The following is a 17,733-nucleotide window of genomic DNA, read 5'->3' on the forward strand; positions in this document are numbered from 1 at the left end:
TCTGTTTATTTAATAAAATATTTTCTCATATTTTTCAGTATAAAAATTGCATATTTTGTAAAAATTACAATTAGCATAACATAAGCTTTTGTTACATTGCTATTAATTCTGTGGTGTATTACAAGTTAAGTCCTTTCAAATGTTGGCAGCATTGTTTGTGTACAACATATAAGAATTCAGAATGTCGTGAAAAATGACCTTTGTCAAATTGTCACTTTATGACATTAGTCGCTCGCTCTTTTACTTCTTCAACTTTTCACTTTAAATTTATTTTCAATAAAACTATAATTAATTACACTAACTATAAAAGTCAATTCTATTCAAAGGTCTGTCTAATAGTTAATAATTGTTAACCGTTAATAAAAAAAGTGCGAGGAACTGTAATATATTAAGTACATTTTTTTATTTAATTAAATTTTTCGTGTGCAGTGTATATTTTATATTAAAATATTTTTTATCAAATAAATTTATAGGTATCAGCTATGAATGCGGTAGCAAATCTAGATGAAATACCTGAGCTATGTAAATCGAATGTACATGTCAATGATAAAAATGATTTATTAAAGAAAATAAATCTGCTAATAGCTGGTGGTCATAAGAAGCTCCAGATTGTAACAGATTTCGACCACACACTAACTAGACATAATTTGGACAATGGGGATGTGGTACAGACTAGTTTTGGTATTTTTTTAAATATATAATATTAAATATTTATGTATTAATATTATTGTATGTGTGTACTAATCTATATATATAAAAGGACTTGTCCTCACTGACTGAGGTAAGACGCACGCACAGCCGTAACCGCTGTGCGTAGAAACGTTAAATTTGGACAAAAGTTTACTTTCGTAATCTGGACATCCACTAAGAAGGGATTTTGAAAAATTTTAACCCTAAAGGGGTGAAATAGGGGTTCAAAGTTTGTATGGAAAAAAAATTAAATCGGCACCGATTTTTATAAAATTTGAAATTTAGATTTTTAAAAGTATTTAATTGAATACGTGTTTCATCGTTTTCTAGAATTCTCCCCCTAAGGGTGCAAATAAGGGGTTGAAAGTTTGTATAGGTTTTTTTTAAATCGTCACCAATTTTTATAAAATTTGATATTTAGACTCTTAAAAATATTTAATTGAACATATGTTTCATGGTTTTCTAGAATTCACCCCCTAAGGGTGCAAATAAGGGGTTGAAAGTTTGTATGGGAAAATTCTTAAATCGCCACCGATTTTTATAAAATTTGATATTTAGACTCTTAAAAATATTTCATTGAATACATGTTTCATGGGTTATTAGAATTCACCCTTAAATACGCAAGCGAAGCTGCGCGCGTCCGCTAGTATAATATATATATATATATATATATATATATATATATATATATATATATATATATATATATATATATATATATATATATATATATATATATATATATGTGTGTTTCATCCAATAATTCTTAGATTTCTATCGAAAAAAAAATAATACCACTCCAATACATATATAACATGTTACATTTTATTGTTCTCTGTTTAATAATTAAATATATAATGTACCATTTTTTTAATATTTGTTACAACACAGTCATATTATTTGGTATATTTTTATGTAATTTATGAAAAATTTTTAGGTATGTTTAGAGAATGTCCTTCAATACCACAAGATTATAAAGATAAAGAAATAAGCTTAGCTAATTATTATAAGCCAATAGAAGTAGATTCCCAAATGAAAATTGAAGAAAAAATTAAACATATGATAGAGTGGTATACTAAGGCCCATGATTTATTAAAGTAAGTTTATTTAATACAAAAGTAGCAAGTGTTATTTAAAATATTTATTATTTCATTAATGATGTGTCATCAAAAGTTTTCTGCATAAAAAATAATATGATGTTTGTTTTCATAATGTAAATACAATGGTTATAGGATTGGTTCTCATAAGAAAAACATGTTATTTCCTTGCTCTTGTCAAAAGACAAATTATTGCATTGAATTTCACCATGGAATATGCAATGTCTTAAAAATTAAGTGAAGAATAGGATGTCTTATTCCTAACTTTACTCTGCCTATACGTCAGCTATATTCTGAAAACAGCACTTAAAAAAACTATATTAATATTAGATTAAGTTTTCACTATTATTGTTTTCAATAAAAGTTATTAGTTTTCATTCTTTTTAAACACATTAATAACATAAGTTTTATTTAAAACTCAAAGGTATTTTTTTAACAATTTATTTTTTTAGAGGAATGAAGTTTCCAAGGAACGAATTAGAGGAAGCTGGTCAGAAAATGGTTAACAGCTTTAGGTAAACATCTTTATACCAAAATTGTTTAAATGCAAATCTTTTGTTATTTTACTATAGAATTTTAGTTAAAAACCAAATCTTGAAGTGAAGGCCGTAGTGGCTCTGCTGCATATAGTGTCTTATTATAAGTACAATGCTAGTTATTAAGTAATTAATTCTTATTTTAATAAATATTAAATATTTGCTTTCAATTAACATTCCTATAATTGATATACATTTTGATGAGTAAAATATAAAACGAGTTTTATAAAAAATATAATTTTTAGGATTGGTGTTTCACATTTATTAGAATGGAGTGAACAGACACAAGTGCCTGTGCTAGTTTTCTCCGCGGGACTCGGAGAGTGTGTTGTGGCGGCATTAACATCTGCTAAATTGTTACTACCCCATGTAAAGGTATATAAAATCATTTATATTTGAGCTTGACACTTTATCACTGACCACCACAAAGTCTTTAACACGGATCTTAACACCACAGTTTATGTTATCTTGGTAAATAAAATTAAGTGGGTATCTAATGGCTAAAATTATACAAATGCTGTGCCACTGCACCTTAATGGATGAAATATGAGACACTTCTGTTCCCCACTCTACTCCGAATACTGGAGCCTTGCTTTTTTCATCACGTTTTTTTTCGTTACCAGACCAAGGAAATGAACACATTAAATATTTCATTTCTTCGAGTGAGAACCGAGAACCCACCCACAACTTGTCGCCTATTCATTTGTGCACACGCTATTGCTATGCACGCACTAGCCTTAAATTTGTTAAGCTTTTCTATTGCTATTTTTTAAATATAATTTACATATAAAAATAAAGTAAATAATGATGTTTGTTAAAGTACAATTTCTTTATGTATTATAATTTTAGAACTAAAAAGTTATTTTGTAACTTTCTTTTTCTTTATTCTTTTAAAGTTTCATATTTTTCACTTAATTTAAACCTACTTCCTTATAATTGTTATCATAATTATAAGGAAGTCGGTTTTTGAAATATTATGTTTATGTATTTATAATAAACATGTTAATCAATATTTAGTTCTAAAGCAATGTTAAGGTAATAAAACACTTGAGTTTAAAAGATTATAAATTATTATTATTAATTGCTAACAATATTATAATGTATATGCATATATTATCATTTTAATATGATATCAGTATGACTAATCATTATAATGACAATATTATTAAAAACATTGTCTTTAATCCAATTTTCCAATTATACAGGTTTAAAATTATAGTTGTCTTATATACAGAGATGGACCTGCTTACGTATTTTTTTGTAAACAAACATGTGAAAACCTATTTTTACTTGATAATATATCTCGCTTATTTAGAAATAAACATGGGAAAAATCCTAAAAATCAAATCTCATTTAACCAAATCCACAAAATTCTATTAACAGAGGTAATCGAGTACCAGGTACAAAGTACCAGGATCTCAATGGAATTTCCTTACTTATCCCATTTAACTAGATTTTCCTGTATTTAGCAATTTTATACCTAAAATTATAAAATGAACCAGCAGTTCTTAATTTTCTTTTTCATTTTAATAAACAGGTAATATATTTTAAAATGTGATGTTATGTAATTTAGGAACCCTCTCTACTTCTCTACACAATGTCACACTTTGCCGACCCCCTCTACACTCCTCAACTTGTGACGAAATATATTGATAGGTCCTAAGCAATAGTTTGTTTTGTTCAAGGTAATTTCAAACTTTCTCGACATCGACGACAATGACATAATTATCGGTATCAAAGGCGAAGTCATTCACACCTACAATAAGAATGAAACCGTAATAAAAAATACCGATTATTATCAAAAAGTTAAAGAGAGAAATCATGTACTTTTAATGGGCGATAACATAGGGGATGCTGGGATGGCGGAAGGGATGGAACACTGTGACGTCATCATTAAAGTGGGTTTTCTAGGACGAAATACTGACGCAAATCTACAAAATTATAAGGACAAATTCGATATTGTCCTCGTCAACGACCATACTATGGAAGTACCAAACTCCATATTGAAATTAATACTGTGATCGCGTTACCTACATTTTTTATATTTAACTCCTTTGAGTAAACTTATCTATAAATGTTACATAGGTGATTTTTTATGAAAATTTTAACTAGATATGTAATTTAAACTCCTAATATGGTAAAAGGCGAAAAAATTGTCCAGAGCTCTTGGATACTTTCCAAGATCCTCAAAAAAAAGAATAAACTATTGTATATCATTTTGTTGCATGAATATTTAAATTATGGACATATAACTTATTGATTCTGCAATTCATTAAAAACTCACACTATGTTTCATGGTCATGTTCAAAATACGTATAGATGAATTTAGTGGGTACAAAAGCTTTTTAATTATTATTATTTTTTATATATAGGAGAGAACATAGTTCTATTTTATTTATATTTAAAGTTACTTTATTGTTTTTTATACACTATAAATTAGTCACTGTTATTGTAAATTATTGGCGTTTAAAAACGTTATAGAAAGTGCTTATTTATTTTGTTATACGTAAAATATATTGAAAACTAACTAACTTTGTATTATAAAATGTTCCATAAAAATGTAGGAACTAATTAATGTCCAGGAAATGATTCAAACAAATGTAATTCTTGACGGATTTCCCAGCTCTGGTAGACACAGATCGGCGTTAAATTCCGCTAACATGCAACATGCGTGATGCGTTTCTCGACCTACGCAGAAAAAGGAGTTAAGCTAATAAAATGTCCTTCTTTAATAAATAAAATATTATGCTAAAAAGACATTAAAATTATTGATGTGTATGAAATTGACTTAAAATAAATTTGATACAATTACAAGAGACTTGAAGGGGTTTTGATCAGTTTCGAACTTTATACTAATTTAATATTAATAAATAAAACACTGAAATATATACCAAAAAACTTATGAAGTTAATTACCTCCGTTATTACTAAACCAAGTAAAACATTTTTTTTATTAACAATTTGCCTACATTGGTGTACATTTTTGGACGTATGTATCTGTATATTGGGAGAAAATAAAACGAATGTTTTTAAAGAAATTAAATATTTTTTATTTTAATATTACAAAACAACATGTATGAATATTAATGTATTTTCTAGTCACCACGTCATCTTCTTTCAATGTTTTGAATAACTTAGTCGACATTATTTTATAGTTGGTTTAAATTTAATATAAATTAATTATATTTTGTCCATTGAATTTATTCAGGTGCAGCCTTTAAATGCTTTAAAGCACTTTTAAAATATTTATATAGATAAAACTTATAGAAGCAAATGCAGCAATTATATATCTCTTTAATTATAAATAGCGACACAAAATATTTTTTTGTTTATTTATGTCGATTTAGTTGTTATTTTATTTACCAATATTACACTCGTGGTCTAATATTTCGGTTACAGTCCAATATTTGTTCAAAAGTTACTAGGTATATTAGGAAAACAGTAGTTATAGTTTATTTTGTTTCTATATGATTCATATATATAAAAAAATACATTTGTTTGATATACAAATAAAATTTAATTATCAGTTGTAAGGATGCACCTTAAAAAAAGAAGAAGAAAATGATTGTCAACTATTTATTGTTAAATGAAACATAATTTAATACAATTGCCACTAAATGCTAATTTTAAATATAAATCATAGGAAATCTCGTCAAAGTTAGTATTTACCCACATTATAGAATTTATAGTTTAGAGAACAGCTATGATAAATAAATATAATATGAAATAAACTAATCTAGAGTATGCGAAGGCTAAACTAACCGACAAACGCCCCACATTCGTTGACAGGACTAGGTGATACAATTTAAAATACTGTTTTGCCTAAAACAAACGGTAACTAATATTATTTCGAATATTAACATGCTTAATGAATAGAATATTTTTTATTGAAATCTAAAAGACCTCAAATTTAATTTAAGTATATAAAACTAAACATTTTAAGACGTAATTTTTATTGATTTTTTACATTTATTTCGGTATTTCTTTATAGTCAGGAAGCTCTAAGAAATCATAACAATATATGTAGTAATCTAATGTTATAGTTATAAATGAAAGCAGACGATTACATAACATTACAATTTCGATATAAAGAAACACGGAGATTACTAATATATTACATAATACTAATTAGTAATACTGACTTTCACTTAGTTACTAATTAGTAGTTACACCACTTTAGTTAAGAAATTATACATTTTTCTAATTCCATGCTACAAAGTAATCGTCTGCGAATAAACGCTTCTGGTTCCGAATATAAAATAGATAATTGAAAAATCAATTTTATGGCAAGATACATAATAATAGTGGAGCCGAACATGACCCGAAAATACATACTTTCAATACACGATTAGTTCAATAACTCAACAAATTAAAAGCTCTAAATAAACAACAGTCTTAGAACGTACAAGGTATTTACACAAATATTTATCTATATAAAAATATCCTACTGTACATTAACAATTATGTAGAAATATACGTCTCTCTGTATTTACAATTAGAAACAGTATTAAAAATAGTCAAATCTTTAGGAATCGTATGGCGACGGCGAGAAATACATCGCTCTTGACCGCAAGGCACTTGATCTACCCTCCTATTTTTTAGAATATCGTACGCGGAAAATATTTAAATGGTAATTGAGTTAGACGTGGTGTAGCGGCACTGTGACTGGTTGTAGACGGTTGTGGGTTCGATGCCCACTCGGGGTAATGAATTATTTTATATCCTCGTTCCAGTAACAAGATAAAGCTCGGCATACAATTTTGCCACGCAATGCCTCGAAAATGGGCGGTGCGTGAGGAATTGAGTGTATTAACACCAAGTTCCATCTGCCTACACTGCTGTAAGATGTGATACGATATGAAGTTAATTATTAGGTTCCCTTTTTAACTGAACAATGTACTACATGGCAATTAAAAGGTACCTCAAGAAATGGAATGTTGAGACTAAAAGGCGCGACGCGTGTATTTCTCACTATCAAAACATCTAGTAACTTCTGTAAACGTCCCGAACACGCTGCTCGATTGAGATTCAAATATATATTTACATATAATAATATTATAGGTGGTGTATAAGTATGTTGTATGATACGGTTTCAAAGGAGATTATTAAGTCACGTGAAAAATGGAAGGATAAATTATTTTAAAATGATTTTTAATTTTTAATACATAATTTATGTTAAACAATATAATTGAGTTAACTTAAACGGTACGATTATTAAATTTTGTTATAATTATATATATAAAAGATAGTATATATTATAAAATATTTGGATATGTGACACAAGGATATCTGTTTGTATGTAAAGTAATTAGGCAAGTTATATCTAAGAGTTTAACATTATGAGTCGTTTGAAAGTGATGTAACTCAAAATTCTACAATTTTTGAATTAAGTAACTTCAAATCTAGAGATTTCGCACAGATTGCAACTTTTAATTTTAATCACTCCCATTTAAAGCGTGTTAACATGTAAACAGAAACATTTGCAGAAGTTACCGGGTCAAATGAAGGGTTCAGTGCAGTCTCTGAAAGGCAAACGCTAAACTACGAAGAAGGCAGTAGCGGATTTACACGTTGACAAGATAGGCTGTTAAATTTTTCCGCTCTTTGTCTATTTTTATCTAGTTTTGATTATTTTTATAATCCAACAATTCTTTTGAAATTGCACAAGAAATCGTTTTATGTTCACAAATGGACATTTTGAAATCTGTTAAATTTGTATGAGGTTGCAAAATAAATCGGTATGTGAAGTTGCCTAGGCTCATAACAACTTAGGTTACTGGAAAATTGGCAACTGAAAGACGCGACAGATTTACACATTATCAAGGTATAACCTCTAGAACTGTCAGTAATTACTTTAACTTTGCACGAAAATTGTTTATAAATAAATGAAAACCACTAAGCTTTGGCTGACGAGCTGGCTGTTTTTACTACAGAATATGGAAGTTTGCTGGACCCGATATCTTATAAATTTCTATGAGGTAGCAAAAAAAAATGTCCTAGGCTCCAGCCTAATTAGCCCGTTGGTAAATCCGCCACTGTAAGGAAGCCTGTCTATTTTTATATAAAAATACTCTACCAAAGATCATATCACACTCGCTATGAACACGAACACGTTGGTTTCAAAAACCGCCCTAAACTATGCCTCGAATTCGTATTTACGAAAGAAATTGGCAATATGGATGTTATTTTATATTTATATAAGATAATAACAATAATAATATATACATTACAGTTATACCACAATTATTGATAAGAAGCGTTATATCGCTCTAACATAAATATGATAATTATAATAAGCAAATTATGAATCAATAACGGAAATATTCCAATGATCACATCATCATCATGAGTCACATCATCGTTTATAAACAATAAACCTCAGTTTTGACGAGTGCCGGACAATATGTTGATGATTTCTTATCGTTATCTAAAGTGAACATTGTAAGTACTATTAAGCTGAACACATTGAATCATACAATACAGCCTTATGAGGGTTCTTGTAAAAGTTTCTTTTTTTCAATTATATATATGGAGATCGTTATCAATTCGATTTATTATTAAATCTATATAAGGCAAGTGAATATGTACTAAGTTAGAGGAGCTAATAAGATATATAATATATGTCGTAGTCAACATGGTGCAGATGGATAATGTACTACTGCATACAATGGTTTTAGGTTCGATTTCCAAAAGGGATCATTTAAATATTAGCTTCTTTGTCCATCCCACAAAATACGGAAAATGCATTAAGATAAAAAAAGTTATATAAATATTAAGAAAATCAGTGGCAGATCTACTTTAAAATTGTCTCACTTAATGTGTTATTTATTTTATAGGCACTATCAGTGAACCATTTGTCAAGAAATTATAGCCGTGTCGATTAAAAGGAATAAAAATGGCAGTCAAATGGCAATATTGAAAGAAATTATGTAATTCATTGACTATTCAAATGAATTTAAAGAACTATCTTAATAACTTATTCTAAGAAATTATTGATTATAATAAAATCAAATAGAAGTAGTAGTTAGTTAATCTATAAATATAAGTATTTAATAAAAAATATCACATTTAATAATAACGGGACTATTGACATAAATAATTTAAAATTCAAAATGATGATTTGATAGACACGATTCAAAATCATGATTTAATATTTACGAGCTACAAATTTTAATATTGTTAATTGAAACTGCAAAAGACAAGAGAATGTACAAACTGTAATTGTTCTAAATGTTTTTGTTTCCTATCAATTTATATTTAAAACAATAAATATCTATACTAAAAAGAATTATAAACAAGGGTTAATTTAAATACTGGCAAAAAATTCAAGAGACCAATAGTTTATCGAGTTATATTATTTCACTACTTCCTACCTCCAAACTTTTATTCCTTTCAATCGGCGCGAAGGAAGAGTACGAAGGCACTAGCCGCATTGGTCCCGTCACATGATCAGAGCTATAAAGCGCTGCACAGTGTTGCTTAGCACTTAATAGCCTTGCAAAGTGCTAATAATATTCCGCTTATTAGTGCTATTCAGCATTGGTCACCGCTGCTCGTCGCTTAAGAGCCTTACATAGCATTAGTGAACAGTTTTCAGCACTAGTAAGCGCCACTCAGCGCTAGACGGCGCTGCGTTAATATTACATACAAATATAACTAGTGTGTAGGTCTAACAGATCACAGCCTGGGGAGAGTCGCGCGGCGGCCGTCACGTGATGGCGGTGACGTCCGCGTGCGGCTTCTGCAGCCCGTCCTCGTCCGTCGGCCTGGAAAAGTGAATAATTAGTAAATTTTCGTAATTTATATACAGCGTGAAACTACAAATAATAATAAAATAACCGGTAAACGTGAGCGGAGGCGGAGGGCGTGTGGTAGTGCGCGGCGTAGGGGCGCGCGCGCCGGCGCGCCTGCACCGCGCGGCCAAGCGCGCCGGGGCGCACGCTGTTGCGTGCCGCGTGCCACGCTAACCTGAAAATAAATGTCATGTTTTAAAATGTTGTTTACACAATAAGGTAAATATATACCTAAGATATTTGTATTATAATTAATTTTGAACAGTTACACTGACTTACTTACCGGTTTTTCTAAGGCAGTAAGTGAACCGGTAGTAAATTATTTGACGTACAAAAAATTAAGTATGTTACTCCTTATTTTGAATGAAATAATAATAATGTGAATAAGACACATGCGTTTGGCAAGCAGGTATAAAACCTACACTACACTAACCTAGGTGCGAGGGAGGCAACAGTGGTGAGCACGAGCACGAGCCAGTAGATGGGGTCGACGAAGGCGTGGTGCATCACGTAGTAGGTGGAGGGCAGCTTGAAGCACGACACGCACACCGTCTGGTAGGCGAGGGTCAGCACGAAGAACGAGCCCAGCGACCCCGTCAGCGCCAACACGTGGATTACCGTCTGAACAAAAAAATATATATTTAATAAGATTTTAATTTTCGGGTTTTTACACATTTTATATGAAATCCTTCGAAAATTCCTTATATGAGATCCTTGAAAAGAATCGTTGCCAATGTTTTGAATCTATTGGGTATAGTCTACTTCGTATTGGTATGTATTTGGGTACTGGTGTATGAGAGAAGAATACTAAAGTCCACGATAAAAATGTTATATATTTTGGATTAAAGAGCTAGGTACATTCAATGGACCTGTTTTAAGACAACGACTATATATTATATTACTTTAGTTATTACGGCTTTCGTCATGTTTGCTTGGTTGTTCAATCTGTATTTGGATAGTTGTCTCCAATGGAATGATTTTTGTGTTTTAGTAAGTAATTAATTAACATTTTCTTTATTATAAGTGTATTAAATTAGTTAGATTTAAATAAAACTAATAAATATTTTATTTCGGTAGTACTGTAATTGATTATTTATATCGATTAAGTATCTTCCAGTTTGTCAATTGTGCTAATTTTTGGTATTCTGAAATTGAATAAAAAAACTAAAAAAATTTTAAGCCATATCCCAACCTTTTACAATTGGGCCCACGATATTCCATCTCCTTTATAGTCCGCACCAATATAAATTATTTCTAGTATAATTACAAGCACCGTAATAGTTTATTATTTTAACAAATGACACGAAAAATACTAATATATGACCTGATAATATCAATTGCAAGAAAATTTTACTTTATCATAATTAAAAGAAGTCTAGGAAAACCTTGTAGAGATTTAGAAAAAAAAAAAATCTTTTACATATTTTTTTCAAAATACCTGCACTATATATTATATACAATAAAAACAGTGTATTAAGTGTTCCACACATAATATCTAAGAAAACGTGACTGTGCAAAAATATAATTCACAATTAGAATTAAAACACGTATTTTCATTTTAAATGTCCATTAACCACACTCCAAATCACTTACAAGTTTCATATCGAATTGCTGCGTGAAATTATAAATTTATAAAAAATATATTTATAGTTCAATACTTAACAATATATGTATATTTCAAAACTTGCTTAACTTTCTTAAGCTAACATTTATTAACCTTATCGATGAAGCGTAATGTATTTTTATTAAAAACCAACCAGTTAACTGAAATTTATTTCAGTCATAATAAAAATTATATTAGACTAGACTATATAAAGGTTTATTTAGGTTTCATGTAACCCGCATATAGCAAGCAGGGTAGGCAGAGGGAACCTAATGTTTAGACATTATGTACTCATCACCCAATTTTGAAAATATTTCTAGAGTAATATTAATATCGCGTTTTGTCTTGCTACCGGACTTAGGAAAGAACAATAAATTTTGTACTGAGTATGAATTGAACTCATAACCCTCATATTTAAAGTTAGATGATTTCTGATATGATATCCATCATATAATTCTATACTAATATACCAATTAGCCGTAGAATTTATTTGGTTGAACGCGTTGATCTCACAAATTGCTAGTTAGAAAAAAACCTACTATATTTACCTGTGCACCGAGCTACCTGCTTTATATAAAGCGTACCATATATAGTAAACAACAAGCACTCATTTCCATGTAAGCACACGTATAAAGCCGCGACTAGCAGCTACTAGTAATATAAGCACTTACCCAGCTCCTGGTCTCAATGGCAACATAGACCAACATGACCACGAGGCAGCACGTCATGTTACTGAGGCCGAAGCTCCATATGTCGATGTCGGTGTCCCAGTAGGCGGCCGCCGTTGTGAAGAAGATGACCACGCTAATGTAGACCGACTCGGCGAGCACCAGCCAGTACGAGTGCGCGCGGTAGGCACGGCCTAGCCGGCTGGTTGAGTACAGCCCGGGCCGGTCCGTTAGTAGGGAGGCTGGGGCTACGCGATCGTAGGCGCCTATAAATATTACATTATTAATTTACAATACAATGTATCATGGCCGTTTACTGAGGAAATACATCGTAAAATTATATCTGCGCAGCCGTCCATCAACAGATAACTTTCGGGCAGCCACAACTCATTTACTATAATTTACCTTGAAACAGGAGCAGAAAGTATAAAAGATAAGATAAAATGGGACGAAAAAGTGAAAAACAATGCCGAAATAGTGTGAATAAATAAGGATAAAAAAACGAAATTATGGCAAACTATGGCTTGTGGCAAATAATAAACTAACTAGCTCCATATCGTTAATCCTATTAATAATAATTATTTTTAAATGATAGCTACAAATAATATCTGCGAATAAGATTATTGATATGTATTTGGAATACTTAATGTTGAAACGTAATTTAAATGTGATGGTTCGATTTCCATTTGCGTGAATATATTTTTTTTAATTTTCTTTGAAACATCCGTAACATTGAGTTCTGCCACTCAATATACAACTATGCATCGAAAATTAGGCGATGCACAGTGAAGTGTCTTAAAAAATAGTTCCCTTGCTTTATGAGGGATACAGAGCGAAAAAATAACTAAAAAACTAACCGATAACAATAGGCGGGAATGCAGTAAAAGCGAGGTTGTACGCCATCAGATGCAGCTGATCGATCATCACCGACGAGGAAAACCCGCAGAACAGCTGGTACCAGAACACGATGAACACGAACGTCTGAAATAGTTTTTAGTGTGGTTTTATTTATTTACTTATATTATAAGGCTGAAGAGTTTGTTTTGGTTGAACGCACGAATGGCAGGAACTACTTGTTTGAATTAATAAATTGTTTTCGTTCATTAGTCCATTTGTCGAAAAAGGCTAAGGGCAATACATGACGTTTATCACTTTGATATAACGCACTGTACTACTGTGAAGTACAGTGAACTTAGATTGTGTAAACGTCACTTAGGATAGCGTGTCATGTGTCATACGCTTTTGATTATTTTCATTTCCCCACTCGGACAAAGTTGCTGATAAAAGCTACTTATATATAAATAAAAATGTATTTTTTTCCTAATATCCAGTGTTTTGTTACAGTTTATCTGTACATTATTGCAAATAACCAATACAAATAATGATTATTATTATTGATGAATTCGGAACTCACTCAAAAAATAGGTATATACATATATACCTAGTACTATTCCCGCAAACGAGATTGTACAACTATCTACAACCATCGCATAACAATAATAAATATACTAACGGCATTTTTGAGGAAGAAGTACAATATCATGCGGGCGAGACGGTCGTAGCACCAATGACCATGTACCAGAAGTAATCTCTCGATGAATTTGAAGCGTGAAAGAGCGAAATCTGACGCCATTACTGCTTGCCGCCCTTCCTGTCCCGACAGACCTGTAAAAAATTTTACAGATTTGTTATTCTGTTTTAATTTTCACGTAGTATTCCGCATTTAGGAGGTAGGTAGAAAAAAAATACTTTCAACACACAATATTCTTAGCCTTCCGGCTGAATTCGTAGCATTGCGTAATAATCAAAGGAGCACAATAATAAGGATACGCAAGCGTGTACTTATAAATGCGACAGGAAGGAAATATTTAATATTTTTATTTCTTCGCTCTGGAGTCAAGATAAAAGCGCGGCGTTGAGTTCCACTAATCAACACGCTATCCCTCCAGAATTCGGCGGAACGTGGAGAGTGAAGTGTCTTACCACAAGACTCCCTCTGCCTACCCCGCCGTGTGCTATACAGCGTGGGATACAGCGTGAAGCTGATTTGACTTTGATTTGAATGGTAACAAATTTTGGACATATTGTTCAGAACTTTTTTTTTCATTTTTACGATTACTTAATAGGTAAACGGCAAACAAATATTCTTTCTAACCGACTCCCACATCCGCTGTCTGTATCATGGACACGTCGTTGGCGCCGTCACCAATAGCCAACGTTGTTACTCCTAATTCTTCCTTAACTGCCTGAAAACAAAATTGAATAATAATAAAAAATATATCAAATTTTCTAATAGTTATATACCATAGACTCAAAATATAGAAAAGTAAATACAAAATTCACTTTTTATTATTGTTGTTATGTATAATTTGTGCTGTATGTATGCATATGCATTGAGTTACATCATTATTATTTATTACTATCGAGAGTAGACGTGTTGGTAATATGTCTATTGAATGGCTGTCTACTTTATATACCTTCACTGCTTCCCAGATTGTGAATTCAGCGTGTTAGACGCGGGACGTAGCGTACCTTGACAATATAAGCCTTCTGCAGAGGCGTAGCCCTGCAGCACAGCACGGCGGAGCAGCGCTTGGCCAGCGACAAGAAGGGCGCCACGAGGCCGGAACGCCGGTCCAGGATGTACGTGAGCGTGCGCCCGTCCACCACCAGCGCCGCGCCCGTACCGCCCAGCGCGCCCGAGTCCAGCTCCAGGTACGACTTGATTGTGGACTCTGCATGCTCCTGTAAGTTATTCAATTATTATTACTGAGTGATATTTCCACATATAGCAGAATTAAGTTATTAAAACACTCTTAACTGCACCTTCCGCCCGACCGTTCTCTTTTGCATATTGTGTGGTAAAACATCATGGCCTTGCATTGGTGTTTTGTATTCATTTAATATGTTACCCTATCTCTACTGTTATACCTACTCTAATAAAATTATTTAATAAACCAAAAACGTATTTGAATAGGCTATAATGAAAAAATATAGAACTCCGTAAACTTGATATTTCTATATTCTTATAAAAACTAAATTAATAACTAATCACAAAACAAACATCAACAACATATAAAAAAAACAACACTAACCTTATCCCTCGACATGAGATGCAACAGCCTATCGCTCTGAGAGAACAGAGAAGCAGAATAGGCAATATTGATGGCGGTCTCCGGCTTGTCTCCAGTCAGCACCCACACCACGATGCCGGCGTCGAGCAGCGCGCGCACGGTGCGCGGGACCGCCTCTTGTAAGCGGTCCTCTACGCCTGTGGCGCCTACTAGCGTTAGTGCGCTTTCGAGACGGGCTAGGGACTCTCGAATGCGTTTTTCTCTACCTGTTTAAAAAATAAATAAATAAAAAAAAGAAGAAATTTGTACATAAATTTCATATATTACAATTTCAATTTGTAAATAATCAAGGGACCGTCGAGATATTATCGTCATTTGCATAATAACGGCCACAAATATAAATATATGCATACATACAATACTTGTTATGACAACAAATAAAAAACATACCTTCTCCAATCTCCGATGCCCGTGTGTGCCCCGCCACCCACTCCTCCCACAGCGCGGGCTGCATGGCGCGCTTGGCCATGACGAGCGTGCGCAGGCCGGCGCGCGAGTACTCGGTCAGCAGCGTGCGTGTGCGCTCGTACGCAGCCGCCTCCGCTGAGCCCGCCCGCATGGGGGCCAGCGCGCCCAGCACCGTGGAGTCTGCGCCCTTCACGTATAGAACTACCTGGGATTTGGAATGATTACTGTTTAACGTGGTTTTTGTTAAGTTCAGCTGTATCCCGCATATAGCAGGGTAGGTAAAGGGAATTTAGTGTTAAGACAAACAATATCTGCATTCTCCACTTTCTGCTGAATTTACGCAACACTGCGTGCTGAGTAATGGGGAGATGAAAATGTTAAATAATTCATTTCGTCAACTGAGAATGGAACTCACAACCTTCGCAATTACAGTCACACACTGCATTGGAACATTGTTGTGATTTCCTATTATATATAACGAATAACCTCAAAAATTTATCGACAGTTAAAGGCTTGGCGTGACTATTTGGTTTAATAACTATTTCCTCAACTTTACACCAGAGCATCACTTAGTTCATATATTCCATATATCAATAGAAAATAAATAGTTTTATTTTCTGTACATAAAGTACAGTCATTCGTTACGTATTACCTATTAAATATATAATGAAATAACACAATACAATGTGTTTTTTTATTGTTATTTTTTTTTTAAATTTCATCTTATGTGCATTTAATTGGTAAATCTTATAAATAATGCTATAATATACTTCAAACAATAATTAGCGCCGCTTCCGCCGAGCCCATGCGCAATGAAGCTATAGCTAGTAGTTAGTTATTATAGAGTACGCGCCTTTAACGTATAGAACTACCTGGGGAACTGGATTGTATTTGTTTAAGGATATTGTATTGTTGATAGGATAATAATTAAGACTAGATAATGTGGTGTCAAGTAGTGGGTTCACATTATGTATAACGCTCCCTGAAATCCGATACTATAGATGAAATTAGATTAAATATTTTTAAAAAGTCATAACAATATACCTAAAATAATAAATATATTTACTTTAAATCTGAATTAGAATAATAAATATTACCTGTCCTGTAGGTGTCCTTAGCGCCACCGACATACATTTTCTATTAGAGTCAAACTGTTGTACCCTGAGGACTTTCAACTTGGACAGTTCCCCACGTATTCCTAGCTCCACTTCATCTGGTGCTCTCCCTCGTAGTTCGTAACCGTAGGCCAATGCAGCCTCTGCTAAGGCAAGTTCGTCTGGACTTTCTGCTTCGAAACGTGCTAACTGTAATACAATACTTTGTTTGTTTATATTTTTAAAATAATTATTTTTTTATAATAAACGTCATTAGTAAGCTTTTTCATTTTAGTTTTGTTTCCTTAATACATTAGCATTTTAACTTTAAAGTGAATTCCATCTATAAATTTGCAATTTTAAATAATAAAGTGTAGAAATTACCAGAGAAAGCAAATGAAAATAATTTAAATATAATCATTCCCCCGAGTAGGAATTGCACATTCAAACATCGCATTGACAGTCAGTCTCAGTGCCACACTACGTCACGGTGATTTTTTTAACATAGACAATTCAGATATATAAAATCGCCATAATAAAAAAAAACCATACCAGATTTATAAATTATATTAAATACCGAAAATCCGTAAAAAGATTTATTGATATTAAAACGTAATTACTTTACTTGGATAAAGATATACAATTGAAGTTTAAAATTAATTTAATTTATTTTTACTTCAATTAAAGTCGTAACAATGGAAACCATTTGAA

At 32.1% G+C, this 17,733-nt stretch overlaps 2 protein-coding genes across 6 annotated transcripts in view; one reads left to right on the forward strand and one right to left on the reverse strand.

Annotated features, from left to right (window-relative positions):
* Window positions 1–167: 167 nt before the first annotated feature.
* cN-IIIB (cytosolic 5'-nucleotidase IIIB) lies at window positions 168–5,365 on the forward strand. Of its 3 annotated transcripts, none has more exons than XM_085200606.1 (6): window positions 168–326; window positions 474–681; window positions 1,628–1,787; window positions 2,240–2,302; window positions 2,569–2,698; window positions 4,009–5,365. In XM_085200606.1, exons 1-6 carry the CDS (start codon window positions 219–221, stop codon window positions 4,342–4,344), a joined length of 1,005 nt encoding a protein of 334 aa, XP_085056732.1. In that variant the 5' UTR covers window positions 168–218; the 3' UTR covers window positions 4,345–5,365. The 3 variants fall into 3 exon arrangements, with proteins under 3 accessions (XP_085056732.1, XP_085056733.1, XP_085056734.1); XM_085200607.1 differs by having other exon boundaries at window positions 187–392; XM_085200608.1 differs by having other exon boundaries at window positions 187–380.
* A 519-nt stretch (window positions 5,366–5,884) lies between these two features.
* The window catches only part of LOC146529819 (phospholipid-transporting ATPase VD), a 44,767-nt gene continuing 32,918 nt past the window's right edge, over window positions 5,885–17,733 (reverse strand). For all 3 annotated transcript variants that reach the window (XM_085200600.1, XM_085200601.1, XM_085200599.1), the window contains exons 6-16: window positions 17,026–17,232; window positions 15,911–16,133; window positions 15,482–15,726; window positions 14,919–15,131; window positions 14,542–14,632; window positions 13,900–14,051; window positions 13,244–13,367; window positions 12,390–12,652; window positions 10,549–10,736; window positions 10,162–10,290; window positions 5,885–10,088 (exon numbers count right to left, since the gene is read on the reverse strand). In XM_085200600.1, the coding sequence (XP_085056726.1) occupies window positions 10,031–10,088; window positions 10,162–10,290; window positions 10,549–10,736; window positions 12,390–12,652; window positions 13,244–13,367; window positions 13,900–14,051; window positions 14,542–14,632; window positions 14,919–15,131; window positions 15,482–15,726; window positions 15,911–16,133; window positions 17,026–17,232 (1,893 nt within the window). In that variant the 3' untranslated portion in view covers window positions 5,885–10,030. The remainder of the gene's footprint in view (window positions 10,089–10,161; window positions 10,291–10,548; window positions 10,737–12,389; window positions 12,653–13,243; window positions 13,368–13,899; window positions 14,052–14,541; window positions 14,633–14,918; window positions 15,132–15,481; window positions 15,727–15,910; window positions 16,134–17,025; window positions 17,233–17,733) is intronic.

Source organism: Heliconius melpomene, chromosome 17 (genome assembly GCF_056956725.1).
Source record: "Heliconius melpomene rosina isolate 202511_hmr_F chromosome 17, ASM5695672v1, whole genome shotgun sequence".
Taxonomy (NCBI): domain Eukaryota; kingdom Metazoa; phylum Arthropoda; class Insecta; order Lepidoptera; family Nymphalidae; genus Heliconius; species Heliconius melpomene.